The sequence below is a fragment of the Frankliniella occidentalis genome, unplaced genomic scaffold (assembly GCF_000697945.3).
Source record: "Frankliniella occidentalis isolate FOCC.00 unplaced genomic scaffold, Focc_3.1 Scaffold88, whole genome shotgun sequence".
Classification (NCBI taxonomy): Eukaryota; Metazoa; Arthropoda; class Insecta; order Thysanoptera; family Thripidae; genus Frankliniella; species Frankliniella occidentalis.
Genome location: NW_026267217.1, coordinates 771,520 through 787,555, shown reverse-complemented (window position 1 = coordinate 787,555; position 16,036 = coordinate 771,520). Strand labels below are relative to the sequence as shown.

At 39.9% G+C, this 16,036-nt stretch overlaps 6 protein-coding genes across 7 annotated transcripts in view; 3 read left to right on the top strand and 3 right to left on the bottom strand.

The window, feature by feature from the left end:
* The window catches only part of LOC113205886 (uncharacterized), a 46,217-nt gene extending 45,108 nt beyond the window's left edge, over window positions 1-1,109 (bottom strand). Inside the window, exon 1 of the mRNA XM_052269293.1 lies at window positions 929-1,109. Coding sequence (XP_052125253.1) covers window positions 929-969 — 41 coding nt within the window. The 5' untranslated portion in view covers window positions 970-1,109. The remainder of the gene's footprint in view (window positions 1-928) is intronic.
* Window positions 1,110-1,274: 165 nt separating this feature from the next.
* LOC113205895 (28S ribosomal protein S14, mitochondrial) lies at window positions 1,275-2,596 on the top strand. Its single transcript, XM_026421684.2, has 4 exons — window positions 1,275-1,799; window positions 1,919-2,042; window positions 2,139-2,279; window positions 2,363-2,596. Exons 2-4 carry the CDS (start codon window positions 1,968-1,970, stop codon window positions 2,552-2,554), a joined length of 408 nt encoding a protein of 135 aa, XP_026277469.1. The 5' UTR covers window positions 1,275-1,799; window positions 1,919-1,967; the 3' UTR covers window positions 2,555-2,596.
* Window positions 2,597-3,030: 434 nt separating this feature from the next.
* Window positions 3,031-5,077, bottom strand: LOC113205896 (60S acidic ribosomal protein P1). Its single transcript, XM_026421686.2, has 3 exons — window positions 4,859-5,077; window positions 4,107-4,362; window positions 3,031-3,106 (listed from the first exon to the last, which is right to left on the bottom strand). Exons 1-3 carry the CDS (start codon window positions 4,928-4,930, stop codon window positions 3,093-3,095), a joined length of 342 nt encoding a protein of 113 aa, XP_026277471.1. The 5' UTR covers window positions 4,931-5,077; the 3' UTR covers window positions 3,031-3,092.
* Window positions 5,078-5,218: 141 nt separating this feature from the next.
* Window positions 5,219-8,332, top strand: LOC113205883 (uncharacterized). Its single transcript, XM_026421667.2, has 9 exons — window positions 5,219-5,453; window positions 5,532-5,650; window positions 5,724-6,187; window positions 6,269-6,511; window positions 6,605-6,733; window positions 6,854-6,961; window positions 7,060-7,740; window positions 7,818-8,041; window positions 8,114-8,332. The coding sequence occupies exons 1-9, from the start codon at window positions 5,253-5,255 to the stop codon at window positions 8,219-8,221; spliced, it is 2,277 nt and encodes a 758-aa protein (XP_026277452.1). The 5' UTR covers window positions 5,219-5,252; the 3' UTR covers window positions 8,222-8,332.
* LOC113205884 (rab-like protein 6) lies at window positions 8,323-13,328 on the bottom strand. Of its 2 annotated transcripts, none has more exons than XM_026421668.2 (12): window positions 13,056-13,328; window positions 12,759-12,929; window positions 12,570-12,676; window positions 12,237-12,463; window positions 12,012-12,152; window positions 11,718-11,927; window positions 11,499-11,640; window positions 11,088-11,403; window positions 10,815-10,983; window positions 10,492-10,752; window positions 10,168-10,402; window positions 8,323-10,079 (listed from the first exon to the last, which is right to left on the bottom strand). In XM_026421668.2, the coding sequence occupies exons 2-12, from the start codon at window positions 12,895-12,897 to the stop codon at window positions 9,897-9,899; spliced, it is 2,130 nt and encodes a 709-aa protein (XP_026277453.1). In that variant the 5' UTR covers window positions 12,898-12,929; window positions 13,056-13,328; the 3' UTR covers window positions 8,323-9,896. The 2 variants fall into 2 exon arrangements, with proteins under 2 accessions (XP_026277453.1, XP_026277454.1); XM_026421669.2 differs by having other exon boundaries at window positions 10,492-10,731; window positions 13,056-13,327.
* A 211-nt stretch (window positions 13,329-13,539) lies between these two features.
* LOC113205888 (xaa-Pro aminopeptidase 3) lies at window positions 13,540-16,033 on the top strand. The gene is made up of 8 exons (XM_026421673.2): window positions 13,540-13,741; window positions 14,017-14,153; window positions 14,233-14,551; window positions 14,623-14,816; window positions 14,903-15,206; window positions 15,290-15,534; window positions 15,609-15,729; window positions 15,804-16,033. The coding sequence occupies exons 1-8, from the start codon at window positions 13,687-13,689 to the stop codon at window positions 15,983-15,985; spliced, it is 1,557 nt and encodes a 518-aa protein (XP_026277458.1). The 5' UTR covers window positions 13,540-13,686; the 3' UTR covers window positions 15,986-16,033.
* Window positions 16,034-16,036: the final 3 nt, after the last annotated feature.

Here is a 16,036-nt window from a genome sequence, read left to right as displayed (position 1 = left end):
CCGGTTAAGTAGGATTTAAACCAACATAATACAGGTTGCGAGATGCTTAAACATTTGAGTTTAGTGAGAAACAGAGCAGTGGTTGTACTATAGCCAGCTCTGATTCCGGTTTGATGCGGTGATAACAAATTATTAGAAGTTAAGAACTCAGTGAGTTGGAAATAAACGATGTTTTCTTATAGCTATCGATAGCGCACACAGTACACCCAAGGGGCGGAATTGCTTGACCTCCCAAGCACCGCTCACTCTGGGACGAGGTTCAACGGCAGCAATTTTCCACAGCTCAGGAAATACAGCATGTTGAAGTGAGTAACTGAAGGGGGGGGGGGGAGTGGAAGAGAGAGAAAGAGAGGGAAACGGAGCGAGAAGTGCTGAGAGTGAGAGAGATGGAGCACACTGCAGGACAGCGGCGCGCCGCGCAGCTGCGGGCGCGCACGAAGGAGAAGAGGAGAGAGAGATAGAAAGTCTGAGCAAGAGAGAGAGAATGGAGAGGGGGACCGCCAAATGCAGAAGCGGTACGCGGACATGGTGTTGGAGAGAGTGTCCACTGGAGTGTATGAGTGCTACCCGCCGGACGCACTACCCCCCCCCCCCTCCTCCTTTCGCCTTCTTTCTCGTTTTCTGCCGCCAGACGGGGTTTGATTGGAAATTTCCGCGGACGTTTGGCGTTGGCGGCGTAGCTCGAATACAGACGTACTTACAAGTTATTGCTTAATTCGAGATCGAACGGTTGTCACGCTACGGCGCTTCGCTGCTTAGAGTCACACCACACAGCGCACCCGCTGGTCCGAGAAATTTTCCACGGGTGTAAACAATATTTATATATTTTTACGAGTTGTTGGCTAAGGCGGCTACGTCACCCTGACGCCACGAGCCGCCCGCTGCGGCGGACCGCGGGAGGTCCTCAACTTGACGCAGATGGACTCACCTTGCGAACGGGCCCAGGAGGCGTGCTGGCAGCATGTCCATGGGCACTGTGAGCAGGGTGTGGACCAGGGCAGGAGCCTGCGCGGCCTTCCCCCAGCTCAGCGGGGCGCGAGGACGTCCAGGGGCTGGGTGGAGGACCTCGCCATCCTGGTGGCCTCCGCCCTCGCCGCCGTCACCCTCCCCGTCATTGCCGCCGGAGACTTCCTGTAGGGCAGCAGGGAGGCCGTGAAAAGATCGTCTCGGTCGAAAGGAAACTCCTGGCACTCCTGGGCAAGAGTTCCGAGCTGCGTGACCGCCGCGCACTCGCGGCAGAGGGCAACCAATCGCGCCAGCGGGCAGGATGAGTTGCCTAACCTCCCGGCGCCATTGTCAGCTGGTCACCACCGCGCTGCCCCGGCTGGCCCCAGCCTCCCACATCACGCCGGGCACCAGCAAAGAGTTTCAATGAAATGGAAAAGGCCGTTGACTTTTCCGCCATCAAACATAAATAATTGAAGTGAAGCCAAACATCACGTATTATCATCAAATGATGGCAGAGTTTATGTTCCCCCGATCAGCGGCTCTCTTTTGAAAGGATTTAGCCAAGTGTGGAGTGACTTACCTCAGCATTTTGGCATGTTTTGTGAGCGTAATCAATGTACTAACATTTTCCTAACACGTGGGTACGAAATCTCGAAAAGGGTCGGTAATTTTCAAGGAAAATAAGAGGAAATGATCAAGGTCAATCGTCTGCAAGTCGCCATTCGAAAACAAACACGACGCCTTGTATGGAAAAGGATAACATGTTTTCTATTTTCTCTGTGAAAACGGTCAAAACTTATTTCTTGATTATTGTAAGATATTGCTAAAAGGTGACTTTATGGTTCTTTTAGGTACGGTTTAAATACGGTACTTTTAGTAGTTAAAATAAACGTTAATTTTATCCTCACGGCACGGCCTTATAGAGAGTTTTATCGTCATCGTCTGCTCAATCATGTGTTGATGTTTTTAGGTTCTTAGTTAAAATTTAAGTTAGATCAACCTACGGTCTCGTTAACAGTATGTCTTTGTTTAAAAATGGATTGCGTTCTATTTTTTCTCCACTTTTACTCAGGACACCCAATCCTGCAGTACAGGTAAATTCCCTTGATATCGAGTTTGCCTGACTATTAACCTCGACGATTTGACAAGGAACATGTTAAATTTCTTATTATAACAATCTTTAATTCTAGACTCAACAAGTGCGTACTAAATTCGTAAACAGGCACCAAAAGAATGATCAGAAGAGGCGAGTAGTGGTGAAAAATTTTGGCAAAGAGCGCTTGCTACTCAATACTGTCTATCGCTGTACAGTTCTTCCACCAGAAGTTCGGGTGAGGAACCGTGAAACATTCTGTTTAAACACTCTTCAATTTAAGTTGATTAAAGCACTTTTTTGTGTGTCTATTTATTACAGAATGTTGCCCATGAAGAGGTGTGTGCTCTTCCCAGAGATTCTAACTACATTCGTACTGTGAAGAGGTGCTATGTAACTTCACGACCTAAAGGAATGGTTCATGAATTTCGAGTTAGCAGGATCATATTTAGAATGTTAGCAGACTACAACAAGTTGTCTGGCATGATGAGAGCAAAATGGGGTTGCAATTAAAATTGATATTCTTTATGTAGTAAATAAATTTCATTTTCATAATCTAGCTTTATTTTAGCAATGAGTCTTGCCAAGCACTCTGTTAGTCCTAAAATCTACTTGAATTTAATTTTCCTCATCAGCTCATCACTTCAAAAATGAATTTTAACTCATTGAGTCACATTGCCACACGTATGGATAGTGAAAAATAAACGACTCCCAGGGTCTCATGTTGAAAGTTTGCATCCGGGTTGATTCGAAATCACAGCTATTTAAGTCCACTAAGAAGTCTTTTTCCATTTGTTCCTGCACACCAGAGGTCAGCTACATCCCAGTTCATAAAGAGCACAGGTGACAGCAAATTTAACATAAACTAGTTTTAGATTTGGGCACCACTTAAAATTTGATGCATAGTCAGTTGATAAACTTCATATCTTATTTAGGAATACAAGTTTTTGAATCAATGAGGAAGTGTAGGGTAAAATCATTAAGTGGTATGGGTTTTCACATAATTTTATTTGTACAATAAAACTGTACAGAAAGGAAGTCAGGAATGGAGTTAGTCAAAGAGACCTGTAACAGAAGAAAAACGCAGTTAGCAAATTTTCACAACTACAGACAAGGAACTTCTGTTGAGAGTACAGTGTGTTGTGGACCTTTCTACAGCAGATGTACAAGGACTAAATGCCGTCTATCAGGAACACATTAATTTCCCATGGCATTCCCCCGGGATTGACATTGACTGACAATGCCGGCTGATAGCACATGGACCAAAGATCATTAACCACAATTGTTGTGAACCATTCTACAGTAAGGGTACTAAAACCAATGCCGTCTATCAGGAAGACATTAATTTCCCACGGCATTCCCCCGGGATTGACATTGACTGACAATGCCGGCTGATAGCACATGGACCAGATCAATAATCATAATTGTTGTGAACCATTCTACAGTAAGGGTACTAAAACCGATGCCGTCTATCAGGAAGACATTAATTTCCCACGGCATTCCCCCGGAATTGACATCAATTGACAATTCCGGCTGATAGCACATGGACAAATTGAGATTCTGAAAGCAATGAGACTTGAATGTACCCAGCTTTCCTTTGTCATGCGAAGAAGGCTTCACCGACATACACATTTGCCAGAAATGATGTGCCCACCCTTAGCACACCGCCTCAAAACATGACATTGAGCACAGCCGGCTTAAGAGGATGGGGTACAAAAGGACCAGAAGAAAAACCCTTTCAGATTTAAATGTGCCCAGCTTTCCTTTGTCATGTGAGGAGAGCCTCACCGGCATACACATTTGCCGGAAATGATGTGCCCACCCTTAGCACACCGCCTCAACACTTGACATTGAGCACAGCCGGCTTAATAGAATGGGGTCAGAAATGGAAAATTATATATACTTAAATGTGCCTGGCTTTCCTTTGTCATGTGAAGAGGGCCTCACCGACATACACATTTGCCAGATATATTGTGCCCACCCTTAGCACACCGCCTTGACAATACATATCAAGTGCGGTCGGCTTAATAGAGTGGGGTTCAGACACGTAGAGCAAGATACCTACCGAAGCCCATGTCATCGTCAGTCTCAGGGTCGCTCTCAACCTTCTTCTTCTCCTCTTTCTTTTCCTCCTTGGCGGCACCGCCGGCGGCAGCAGCGGCAGGGGCAGCACCAGCCGCGGGGGCGGCTCCAACACCAGAACCCACGTTGGTGATGAGGTCCTTGATGCTCACACCCTCCAGAGCCTTGGCGAAGAGACCTGGCCAGTAGGGGTCAACCTCAACGGAGGCAGCCTTCAGGATGGTCTGGATCTTCTCACCCTGAAACAAAAATGAGCAACATTAGTGTGACAGAACCACTGGGCAAATTAGACCAATATAAAAATTGGAAAATTAGTGCACAGGGAAGATCTAAGCCTACAATGGCACAGTGCCAGTAGTTTAAGTCTGTACAGACACTAGGGATACTGTTGCACTAAATGGGAGACGTAAACATCGGAAACGTGGCGTGGTGCAATCTTAGCCGATAACCAAGAAATTAACTAGGCAAGCTTGGGTATAATACCTACTACCCCGCCAAACAATACATGGACATTATAGACACAGACAACGCGCGGCAAAAGAGATAAATAGGTAAACTACCTACAGGTTCCTAAAAATTATATACCTGGATTCGGAATCAAAAACCAACGCGAGCTAAGAGGGAATAAAAGGTTACAACCGGGAAGAACTCAAGAGAAAAAAGTTAATACATGAAAACGTGCGCAGCATGATGCCAAGACGTACACGTACACCGGACAGGTTAGGCCGTACTTACAGTGACTGCAACATCGTCATCAGCGAGGATGAGTGCGGAATAAACGCACGCCAGTTCGGAGTCGGTGGCCATTGTGGGTATTTGGGTGTAAACTAGGGTGGATGCCTAATACAAAATGTGCAAGTCGCCGATACGGCCTTAGCTCCGAAGAGAACAAGCACGCGCAACTGATCCTGAACGGAAAAGAGACCGGAGTGGATGTGGAAGAAGCCGGTGACGGGGAGGTGAGGTGCGAGGGAACGGCCCTCTTTCCGGTGGTCGCGATCGGTCACTTCTTATTCACTAGGGTCCGCTCTGGAAAGCCGTGAGGGCGTGAGGGGTGAGGGCGGCAAAATGTAAACAAGTTGTGGTAAACAAATTATAACCTGCTAAAGGCCGCTGAATCAGTGATGAAATGAGTGATGATACTTCCAGTTTTTCAGTTTTGCCATGGACGACACATGCGCCCCATCAAGATTTTGTACCCGAATGTTCTCGTATTTTTGTCAAGGAAACTTACAGTTTATTCATCTGTTGGCGAGATACCAAGGCTTTAATTTTTGTTCTTCAATCCAAAATTGAAAATCTGTCATCACAAATACCAATTTACAATCAGGTTTGCTATTTCTCAGACAACTTTGTTGATTTGTTACTTTTAAAGTCTTAACTGCCTTTGTACATTTTTCCCGTACAGGCCATTGCATCTAGAGTACAAATTCTAGACGTAATTGAAGTAAACAGTAGCATCTTAATTGTCAGTCACACAGGTCTTTTCCAAGCAATACACTCTGAAGGCAAGCGTTCTTGGGAAGTGTAAGTATGGTCGGCCTTGGGTAACTTGAAACTGGAAATGTTAAAGCTGTAATGCCAATTCTTTTAATTGCAGATTGGACTCTCTTGGAGACTGTAAAAAGTTGTTGTTGACTGATGCCTTTGAGCTGTCACATCTGAAGAAAATTTTATCAGTGACCACAATTCCAGATATTGGTTGTGCTTCTCTCTCTAGCTACTTTGCTGCAATAACTTACTCCTCAGATAGCTGTAAAATTGATGCAGAACTCTATTCAGTTTCGCATGTACCGTCATTTAAATGTCAACTACATGCAGTAATTTGCATTAGTAACAATGTACCTGAAATAAGAGAGTGTTTCTCTACTTTTCTCACCCGTGACCAATCTGCTGCTATTTTTTGTGACTTGCCGGATGCAGAAATTTTACTCATTGGTCTGGATATTGGTCAATTGTTTTGCTTGCCATGTTATCTCTCTGGAAAAAATTATAGGATCAAGCCAAGTCCAAAATTAATATATCAATCAAAATGGCCTATTGTTGGACTTGCTTGTCCTGCAGGTACAAAGTCTGATTGAAACATGCCTTTTTTATATCAATCCTGGTCGTTTGTAAAATTTACTGACCACCTCGTTTTTACAGATGGTTTTAATATCTATTTATATTTGAAAAGTGGAACTGTGGTTAATATTTCACCACTTGATAAACAGTCTGGAAAACTGGATCATTCGTCCTTATCTTACACCTCCTTTTCTTTGCCATACCCAGTCAAGGTCTTTGGGGCTCCTAAGTTAGACGTTTTCTTTGTTTCTGATGCTATTAACACCAGCATGGTTCATATAATTTCCCCCAACCAAGTGGATATTCAAACAATACCTGTAAAAGGTACATTGATAAATATTTCATGAAAGCATTGTAAAGTGACAGCATATGCTGTGTTGTTTTATGTGCTTCTAATTTGTTTACATTTTTGTCTAGGGGTCACAGCTCTAACTGCGGTTCCAAATACAAGTTTGGTATTAGCTTCTACTTTTCATAATTCATATTATTTATTGGACCCATTTAACTCAGTGAAAAAATCAAAGGGCATCTCTCAATCATGGGCAGGTAATCTTTGTTCTTGAACGAAAGAGTTATAACTCTTTCGTTCAGTTCAATCTTTGTTGCTGACTAACCGATATTAAAAGGATATTTGCAATACAAAGCTGTGACCGTGATTATTTTCAGGATGTAATCTTGATGTTTCACTTCAACTTGTTGAAGATATGAAAGTTCAGATCCAGATGCTCTCACAAATAAAAAAGGAACTTCAAGATGAGTATCACATTATCAATGGTAAGACGCCTTTTAGTTACATGTGAAGATCATGGGATTTTTTAAATTTAAATTGTATCTTTAAACTTTCCTGTTTTTGTTTTATACTTGGTCTCTAGCATTATCTACTGTTGCACGCGCTCATCTTTTGGCTGATCAGTTTTCAATCAGTGCCAAGGTGTTAAGAACTTTTACTGAACAAGACAGTAAAAGCAAAGACACAGAAATAAGGTTTAAGTGTCCTGTGTATCAAATTTCAATAGAAATCAGGAATAATTCACCTGAGGAGTTTGCCCCATTTCTTTGGGTAGTTAGTATTGATGTTCAAAACCCAGATGGTCAAACATTTTCAAAGAATATTCCACTGACTAGGACATTCGGTAAAAACCTTCCATTTACTGCACTTTTAGATATTCCCTACATATATGGAAAGTTATGTTTTCCAGTCTTCATCAGAACCAGTCTTGTAGGGAAAATTGAAGATAAGAATTGTGAAAACCAGTGGTTAAAAGTGCGCCTTGGTGGGACCACTTTAGATGTCTCCCACTTCTTCACAGTATCAATGCAAGCACCTCAGCAGTGCTCCAGACCTGCATTGGATGTACTGGAATTTTCAGATCAATTCCAACTTCAGGATAGTACACCATCAGAGGCAAAAAAAGACCTGAAGAGAAAGGCAATGATGACTTCTTACACAATACCAGTTCTAGAGGAATATCGCCAACCCCAATTTATTTTTGAAAAACTTCTATCTAACTGTCACCACAGTCAAAAGTTATTGATTGAAAAAGACTTTTATAGTAAGTTCTATGATGGCAACACCTGAATACTTGAATCATGTACTACCTTCTACATTTGCATTTCATCATGGTTTCAGATCAAAGTGATAAAACTGTGATATGGTTGTATATTCTCCATGAAACAGTTCAATTATTGTTTCGAAAATCATGTACATCAGTTACAATCAGTTGCTGTAATTTAGAACTGTTGCATTCAGTCAAACTAAGTTTATCCACAATGCTTAGTGGTGATGGTTCCAGGTCCGTAGTACACCATACCACACTTGGTGCTTCCGCTGATACTGCTCATTGCAAAGCCAAGGTGAGTAGTGGCTTCACTTTTCTTCAAACTGTTGTCACACTTGCACTAATTACCAGAATGTTCTGTTTTTAGAATTTAAATGCAGTTTTGGAAATATTATCTCTTGAAGAGGCCAAGGATATAAAGCAGCTCCTAGAAATATACCAGGATCTTCGTAATAACGTCTCATCCCAAATATAGTTAGATGGGGACAATTGATTGTTATTGTTGATTGATTGGAATAAAAATGAACTTGTTGAAAAACATCAAAATTAGACATTAAAAATCAAACTCTTCCAAAAAACAATATAATTTGTGGTTTATTGACGATTATCAGCCAACAAAACATAGTCTCATTTTTAATAATTTCAGTAGCACAGATAAGAAAAATTGACCTCACAAGCAATGAGATACATATTTATAAGTTCCAAGAAAGCAATGCAGCTCCTTGCTATGGTCAAGAAAATTACACCGGAGTTAGATAGATAATTTTTGATTTCTTTAAACCTCCTGATGAAAGAGTAGTACAGTATTAACAACCTCATCAAGCATATAGGTAAAATCATGTAGTGAGAGCTTTGGCATAGCTATCCATCGACAGCACAAACACACAGTATGAAGCGAATGATGATAAGCAACATGGAATAAAAGTTACCAACCAATATAAAAAAATCTCATTTGTCTATAAATAGGCGTAGTATAACACGAAAAAAAAATGCACATACTGTAAAGGCACTAATTAAAAGACAAGACAACAGTAACATAAAACTTTCAAAAGTACATAAATTAACCATCACTGACAATTGAATTTCCAAGCAGTGCTGGCAGTAATAAATGTTTCATTATAAGTTACGATAACAGTCCTTGAGGGGTAATTACCATAAAGATCACTATGCATCGAGATTTTCTAGTCACAGCCAGTTCCCACAGGTTTTATGTCTTGAAACTCATTGTAAATGACTTGCAAAAAACTTATTAGGAAGTATAGCTTGAAGACAAGTACATTGTCCAAAGAAGAGCTTGACTGAAATTTTCACCAAAACTGCTCAAAAACACAATAATAAAGTAACAAACCACAATTGTCTCAGTGATCACGTCCAAATTCAATTGTTTCTCTTCTGAGCTATTGTACAAGTAATTTTCTAAGCTCACTTTTTGACAAGATGATACTGTGATCAACTTGGAAAGACTCATTAAATTAGGAACAAGTTTAGGAAATCCCACAATTTGTTAGCAATTTGAATTTTTCAGTCAAGAGTTTCCAGCTCTAGTCTAAATTAGTTTCCTCTTGAGAGTTTAAAAAATCATTTTTAGATAGTTTTTGATGATTAGCAAATGTAATTGATTTATTAAATGTAATGAGAAACACACAGTTATGACAATTATGCTAATAGATTGATTGGCAAAAATAGAAGCCATTCTCTGTAAGTACATGAGCTGTAAGACCTGCATGCTTTACCTTTTGGAGTAGAGAAATCAAATTTTTGTGCATGCACAAACAAAAAAAGACAGCTGATGTAAATTTTAAAAATTAGCTGGACAGTACTTGAAACTTATATAGTTTTATGTAATTAAGCTTCAATTGAAAAAGTAAAGTTTTTAAGTACTCTGAACCTACATAAATTTCAATAAAATACAGCATTAAAAACCATCACAATTTTTTAAGAGCAGAAATCACATACTGACTGTCCACAGAACATGAATTAGACCTGCTCTAAGAACACCAGTCTGTGACACCTCCTCTATGACATACCCATATCATCAACCACTCCCTAAGAATATTTTAATGACTGGAATGTTAAATGGAAAATGTTTGAGCTTGACATGGATTGAAATGGCACAAACAGATAAAAAATACTCAAGTATAGGCTGCCATTTATATGGCCTCATATGCTGATTCCACTGGAGATGAAGCAGCACCATTTAAAAACTCTTCTAGCTCATCTCTGCTTCGTTCCTCTGAGTGCAATTTTTTACTTGACTTTCTCTTTTTTTCTTTATCTTTTTCCTTCTCCTTGGATTTTTTCTTATGCTTCTTTCCACTCCCCTTCTCCTCAACCTATGATGAAATAATAAAATGAATATATAAGTATAGTATAGTGAGAAGAAAACATTTGATGCACACTGCTAAAATACATTTTGTCTACCTTATCCACTTCTTTGTCCTTCTTGATCTTCTTCTTTTTCTCAGCAGTGAGTGGAACATCTTTTTCATCGTTTGTCAGTCCATCTTCCACCTCCCTTGACCCACGAGAGGCTCCTGAATCTCGGGAGGCATTATCCTCCCCACCTTCTGGGCTCCTCCTCCATTTACTATCTGAACTCAACCATGCATCAAGTGCATCTCCTGTTATATTTGAGACTTCTCCATCAAGCGATCCTCTGTTTGTTACAAAAAAGAAAAAAGACAATTGAAGAAAAGGAACCACTTATTTCAGGAACAGATCATACTAACCAGACCTTCAACTTACTCATCCTGAACTGACTTTTTGTCAGTGCTTGATGAAGTTGACAGTTTTCTCTCAGGTAATGGTGATGGCAACTTTGGTGTGCTTGGTGTCACATCAGGTGCAGATATTTCGTCACCATGATCATTTTCAGTTTCCACATCTGCAATTATCACACCTTGCAATGGTTGAGTAAGGTCTTCATCTGAATCAATGTCATCTTGGAAACCAGCAACCAAAGGATTTCCATCAGCTTCCGCATCACTGTTTGGTTCAAAGGGGGAACTGTATCTATCAGATATTTTATAATTCGAACAGTAAGAATGGCACTTTAGTGAGATATTTACCTGTCTGAGTCAACAGACTGTTGGGCTTGCGGGCTATTAGCTTGTGGAGTTGAATCTTCCAAAAATGAGCGATCTAATACACCTTCATCCGGCACAAACTCCTCCACACTAATCACATTACCCACAGAGCCTCTTTGTACCACTTCAAAAGATAAATCGGACTGTTTTTCTGATTAAAAGAATACAGTGCAATTATTAATCAAAATATTTTTTGGATAATGTTTTGAAATACTGACACTGATAAGAAGAAAGAAAAAGAGCAACAAACTATACCATTTTCTGTTGGCTCCTTCTTTCCAAATATTTTGGATATGAGCCCAGTCTGCTTCTTTCCAGATTCAGCAGAACCATCTGTTGAGTCAACTCCAGCACGTTTCTCTGGTACTGATGATGTATTAAGTGATGTAGGTGTTGATGTCGAGTGATCAGAATTTCGAGAGGGTCCTGCAACAATAGGTTGACCTCCACCAATGGGTTGTCCACCTCCAATAGGGTGCCCTCCTCCAATAGGGTGACCTCCTCCAATAGGACCCACTGGGACAGAGGAGCTCCGTCGCATGTTGGATTCATTTCCCAGGTTGCCTGGAGCCTGATGACAGATAGAAGACAAAGGCCGAAAGGTTTCAACATAGTTTTAAAATGGGCACTGAACAGTCTAGATCCTATTTGGTTTTAGTGACTGACCGGCAGCTGATTAGTGGATGAATGGGCTAAGCCAGGAGGGGCATGACCTAGGCCCGTAAAAGACTGAGCTTGTGTCCCAGCCCCAGCAGAAGATGAAGACTCGGCCAGTTGACGCCGTTTGTTCACAAGGTTCTCAAGAAATCTATATCAAGAAATAAATTAATCAATAGTCTTGATAACACTACAGATCTGTGATGTGAAATGAGAGAGATCACTCACTGGTTGTAGTCAGCATCAGGTCCAGCCTGGAATGCATCAAGTTCTGTTGCAGTAGCTGTTGTTTCATTGGCATTAGTCTCCAGCTGAGCAAGAAGTGTTTCACGTTGCAGTTGGAGAAAAGGTAAGTTCAGAAACTTGTGCAAGTACTTCAGTCCAAAACCATTCCTCATTGATGACTCAGCATACCGAATTTGAGCACAACCATCAGGCCTGGGGAAAAATTAATAATAAAAACTAAATAACAGTACAAATTTTCAAGATTAAAATTGATGACAGATAATAAAACAAACGAACCTCTGCTGACTTTCAATGTAATAAGTAATGTGATCTGGTGTAATAACACGGTGATGAGACATGTCACAATGATTGGCTAGAACAAGGACAGGGATGTGGGCAGGCACTTTTGGTAGTTCCCTCTGAACATATTCAAACGTCCTACAAAAACGAGATAGATAGATATAAATTAATGAGGAGAGAGACCTTACTGTCACAGAGAATAAAATATTGTGAAACACTCACCAATTCTTGGTGATATCCAAAACCATGATGACACCATTGGTACCTTTATACACATCTAAGAATTCCGCATCTAGAACTGGTTCCTCTGGAAGGTCAATGGCAGGGCCGGCATTTTCAAGCTTTAAACCATCAATCCGCTTTTTCTTTTTCCCTCGGTCAACAACATCCCAAACTTCAACTTTGACAACGTCGTCAGTGGCCTTATAGCTCCACTGAATACTTGCAACCTAAAATGTAATAAAATATGAGCTTCACAAGTGAAACAAAAGTTCTAGACTGATAGTTGAGAAAATAAAATCAAAAATATTCATTTCCTGAGAAGACTAATTATACCTGTATTTCTTCAGAGGGATTGTACTCCTCAATGAACTTCTCTCCTTTTAAACGGTGGAACAGGGCAGTTTTACCGACATTTCTGTCACCTTTAATGATTATTTTCACTGCAAAACACAAGGAAACGCTTTTCAATCGTAAAAGGACCCAGACTTTATACAAGAGAAAGCAGCAAAATAGAAGACATACTGTTGTACTGTACGCCACGTGCAAACTTGCGTTGCAAATTATGTGCCATTGATTGAAGGCCTGGGCGAGGAGCAGCAGGTAATACTCCGGTGATCGGGGTTTCCCCCTTCCCCGTCATTCTCTTGAGGGCGGCAAACATTGTAAATTTGGTCGGGGAGTACTCCTTCAGAACTGACAGAATTATAACAACTATTAGTAAAAGCTCACAAGCAAGAAATTAGTATTTTAGGAAAAATTAAAGAAACAAGACAAACATAACAGATAACATTTATTTATTTTTAATTTTTTTTAATATACCTGATAATGACTGCTATCTATGTAGTTTTCTTGAAGAGTTATTAGTAAACTTAACCTATACAAAAGAGTGTACCCGACATGGTATCGAAATAGCGTGATTCCGACACCCAGCTGACCAGTAACCAGCTAATGGTGACAAAATTTCGGTATTGACAAAGTAGAGTTGCCTTTACCCTCTCATTTTCGCAAATTAAGATCCATTATTCCTTGGAGAAAACAGTGACAGCTGGGCTGCCACAGAATCTACAGCCCTATCGGCAGCAATCGAAACTAACGGGAAAATAAGCGTCAAGGAAGACAACACAACATCAAATATTAATTAAGAAAAACCTTCCTTGACCACTAAAACAAACTCCGATAAGATAAATAAAAGATTCTTATGTATATTTTTTCTTTTTTCGTCTAATTTTATGAAGGGACCAGAAATATTCTCGGATTTTATTTGAAGATGTCGTCTAGCTTCATTGGTCATCCTGATTGCGACAGACGATTTACCATCTGCAGCTGTCTGCAGCCTCCTGCAGCTGTGTCCTCTCAACAAACATGAACCGGTGTTATTTTCACATTCTTTGACATCTAATGCTACAGAATATTGACATCTGCATACATAGGCATTTTCCATCGATTCGCAATGATCCACAGGTCATGTATGTTACTTTTCAGAAGAATTCATCCGCGACTGAACGGTTTGTTTACAGAAATTCATTTGGTTATGTCCTTCACAGTTTCAGTTTATTTTCATTAATTAATTTCACCAGTCGGTAAAAAGCAATACCTTTATCTAATTTTATCTACGGTACTATAATATGTTACTTATTTCCTCTAAGCGTATTCCAAAAAGTTTACATTTGTTTGCATTTTACATGGCTTTTTTCCGTCTGCCCTTCAGTGAAACTAACAGTAAAAATTACTCATTGTTTCTATGGAGTGCTATTTAATTTACAAATCCATTTCTTTCTAGTGGGCTCCCTAATTCATGCTAGATCATGCTCTGCCAAAGCAACAGCTCAACAACAGATAGGACAGGTGTCAAGAGATCAGCGCCTCTTGGGGCAGCCCACACCCAAAAGTCACCCTCACGTCATGAAGGATGGAGAAGTAAACATGAGTTTTACTGTTCTCTGTTTTATATTGATTTATTTATTTATTTGTTTGTAATCTTACACTTCTATTTTAGTTAATGCCTGGGATAAATATCAGTGAATTTAGAGAAAGACGTTCATCCTTTGCATCAATACTTCGACACCAGGCATCCCAATATTTCAAAGATGCAGAAAATCATCTTGTTGTCATACCTGCAGCTCCACAAGCCTACATGTCTCAGAAAGTACCCTATGTTTATCGTCAAAACTCAGATTTTCTGTATCTTTCTGGATGCTTGGAAACAGACAGTGTTTTAGTTATGGTCATACCCCAGAAATCATCTGATCATAGAACTATTTTGTTTATGAGAGAACGAAATGCACACTCAGAATTGTGGGATGGGCCACGAACAGGTAATTTATTTGAAGCTGATTGTTCGGTAAGGAAAGTAAGACATTAGCTAAAGGTACATATTTGATTTTAGGAGTGCATGAAGCACCAAAACTTTTTGAAGTTGATGAAGCCTTGCCAATTGAACAGTTTAATCAATACTTGGCATCACATGCCAAAAGCACCCCAGGTTTCATGCTATGGTATGATTTTCGTCAGCCAATTGACCTGAAAGTACACCAAATCCTTAGTTCGTTTGTGTCAGATGTTGCACATTCAGTTGCCAAGGTAATATTTATAGCATTAAGTCATGCTTAAAAACTCAACCTTCAAATATAGTCTCAAAAACATATTTTTTGATTCAACCGTTACAGATGTGGATGTCACCAAGAAAACTTATCCATGAATTAAGAGTTATAAAGTCTCCAGCTGAACAAGTTTTGATGCGTAAATCATGCCAAATTGCATCAAAGGCCATTGAAACAACCATAGCTACTTCACACCCTGGCATCTCTGAACACGAACTTTTTGCAACAGTGGATTTTCATAGTCGAATGAATGGTGCTGAGTATCTAGCTTATCTCCCAGTAGTTGCTGGTGGAGAAAGGGCCAATATTATACACTATATTAACAATTCACAGATAGTTAATGATGGAGAGTTAGTTTTGATGGATGCAGGTACAACATTGAAAATTTGGCTACAACCCTTGTATTTTTTTTTAAATGAACATTTGTTTGACGGTTTTATTTGTTTGCTTCAGGCTGTGAATACCATAGTTATTCAAGTGACATCACTCGTACTTGGCCAGTTTCGGGACAATTTTCATCAAAGCAACGTGAGGTGTATGAAGCATTACTTTCAGTTCAGATGGAATTAATCTCAATTTTGTCCAAACATCCATCTTTGGATTCATTATTTTCTACCATGTGTCAGTTGTTAGCAGTTCGATTAAGGGAAATTGGTTTAATCTCAAGTAAGATTACATCCAAACAAGATCTATCCCAGGTATGTGTGGTCTTGTATCCTCTATTATTTTGCTTTTCTACATGATTTAATTAATAAACCGAATTTGACTCCAGGCAGCATATTCATTCTGTCCACATCATGTCAGTCACTACTTAGGAATGGATGTCCATGACACAGAACTTGTTGAGCGGAAAATTCCAGTTATACCTGGTATGGTTGTAACTGTTGAACCAGGTATGCATTGTTTCCTAAAATGTAAAATATACTTTCGTGATTTTTGGCTTATATACTTTTCTACTTGGTTTTAGGAATTTACATCAAGAAAGACAATATGAAAGTGGATCCTGAGCTTCGTGGCATGGGAATTAGAATAGAAGATGATATTTTAATTACAGAGAAAGGTATTGAAAATCTAACTGCCATGTGTGCCAAGCATCCAGATGAAATAGAGAAATTGTTCAAACAGAAGTCCTCAAGAAAAGTTGTGTAGATGTACTGAACAATATGCGTTTTGTAAATACAGTGTCTAAGTTTGTTATTT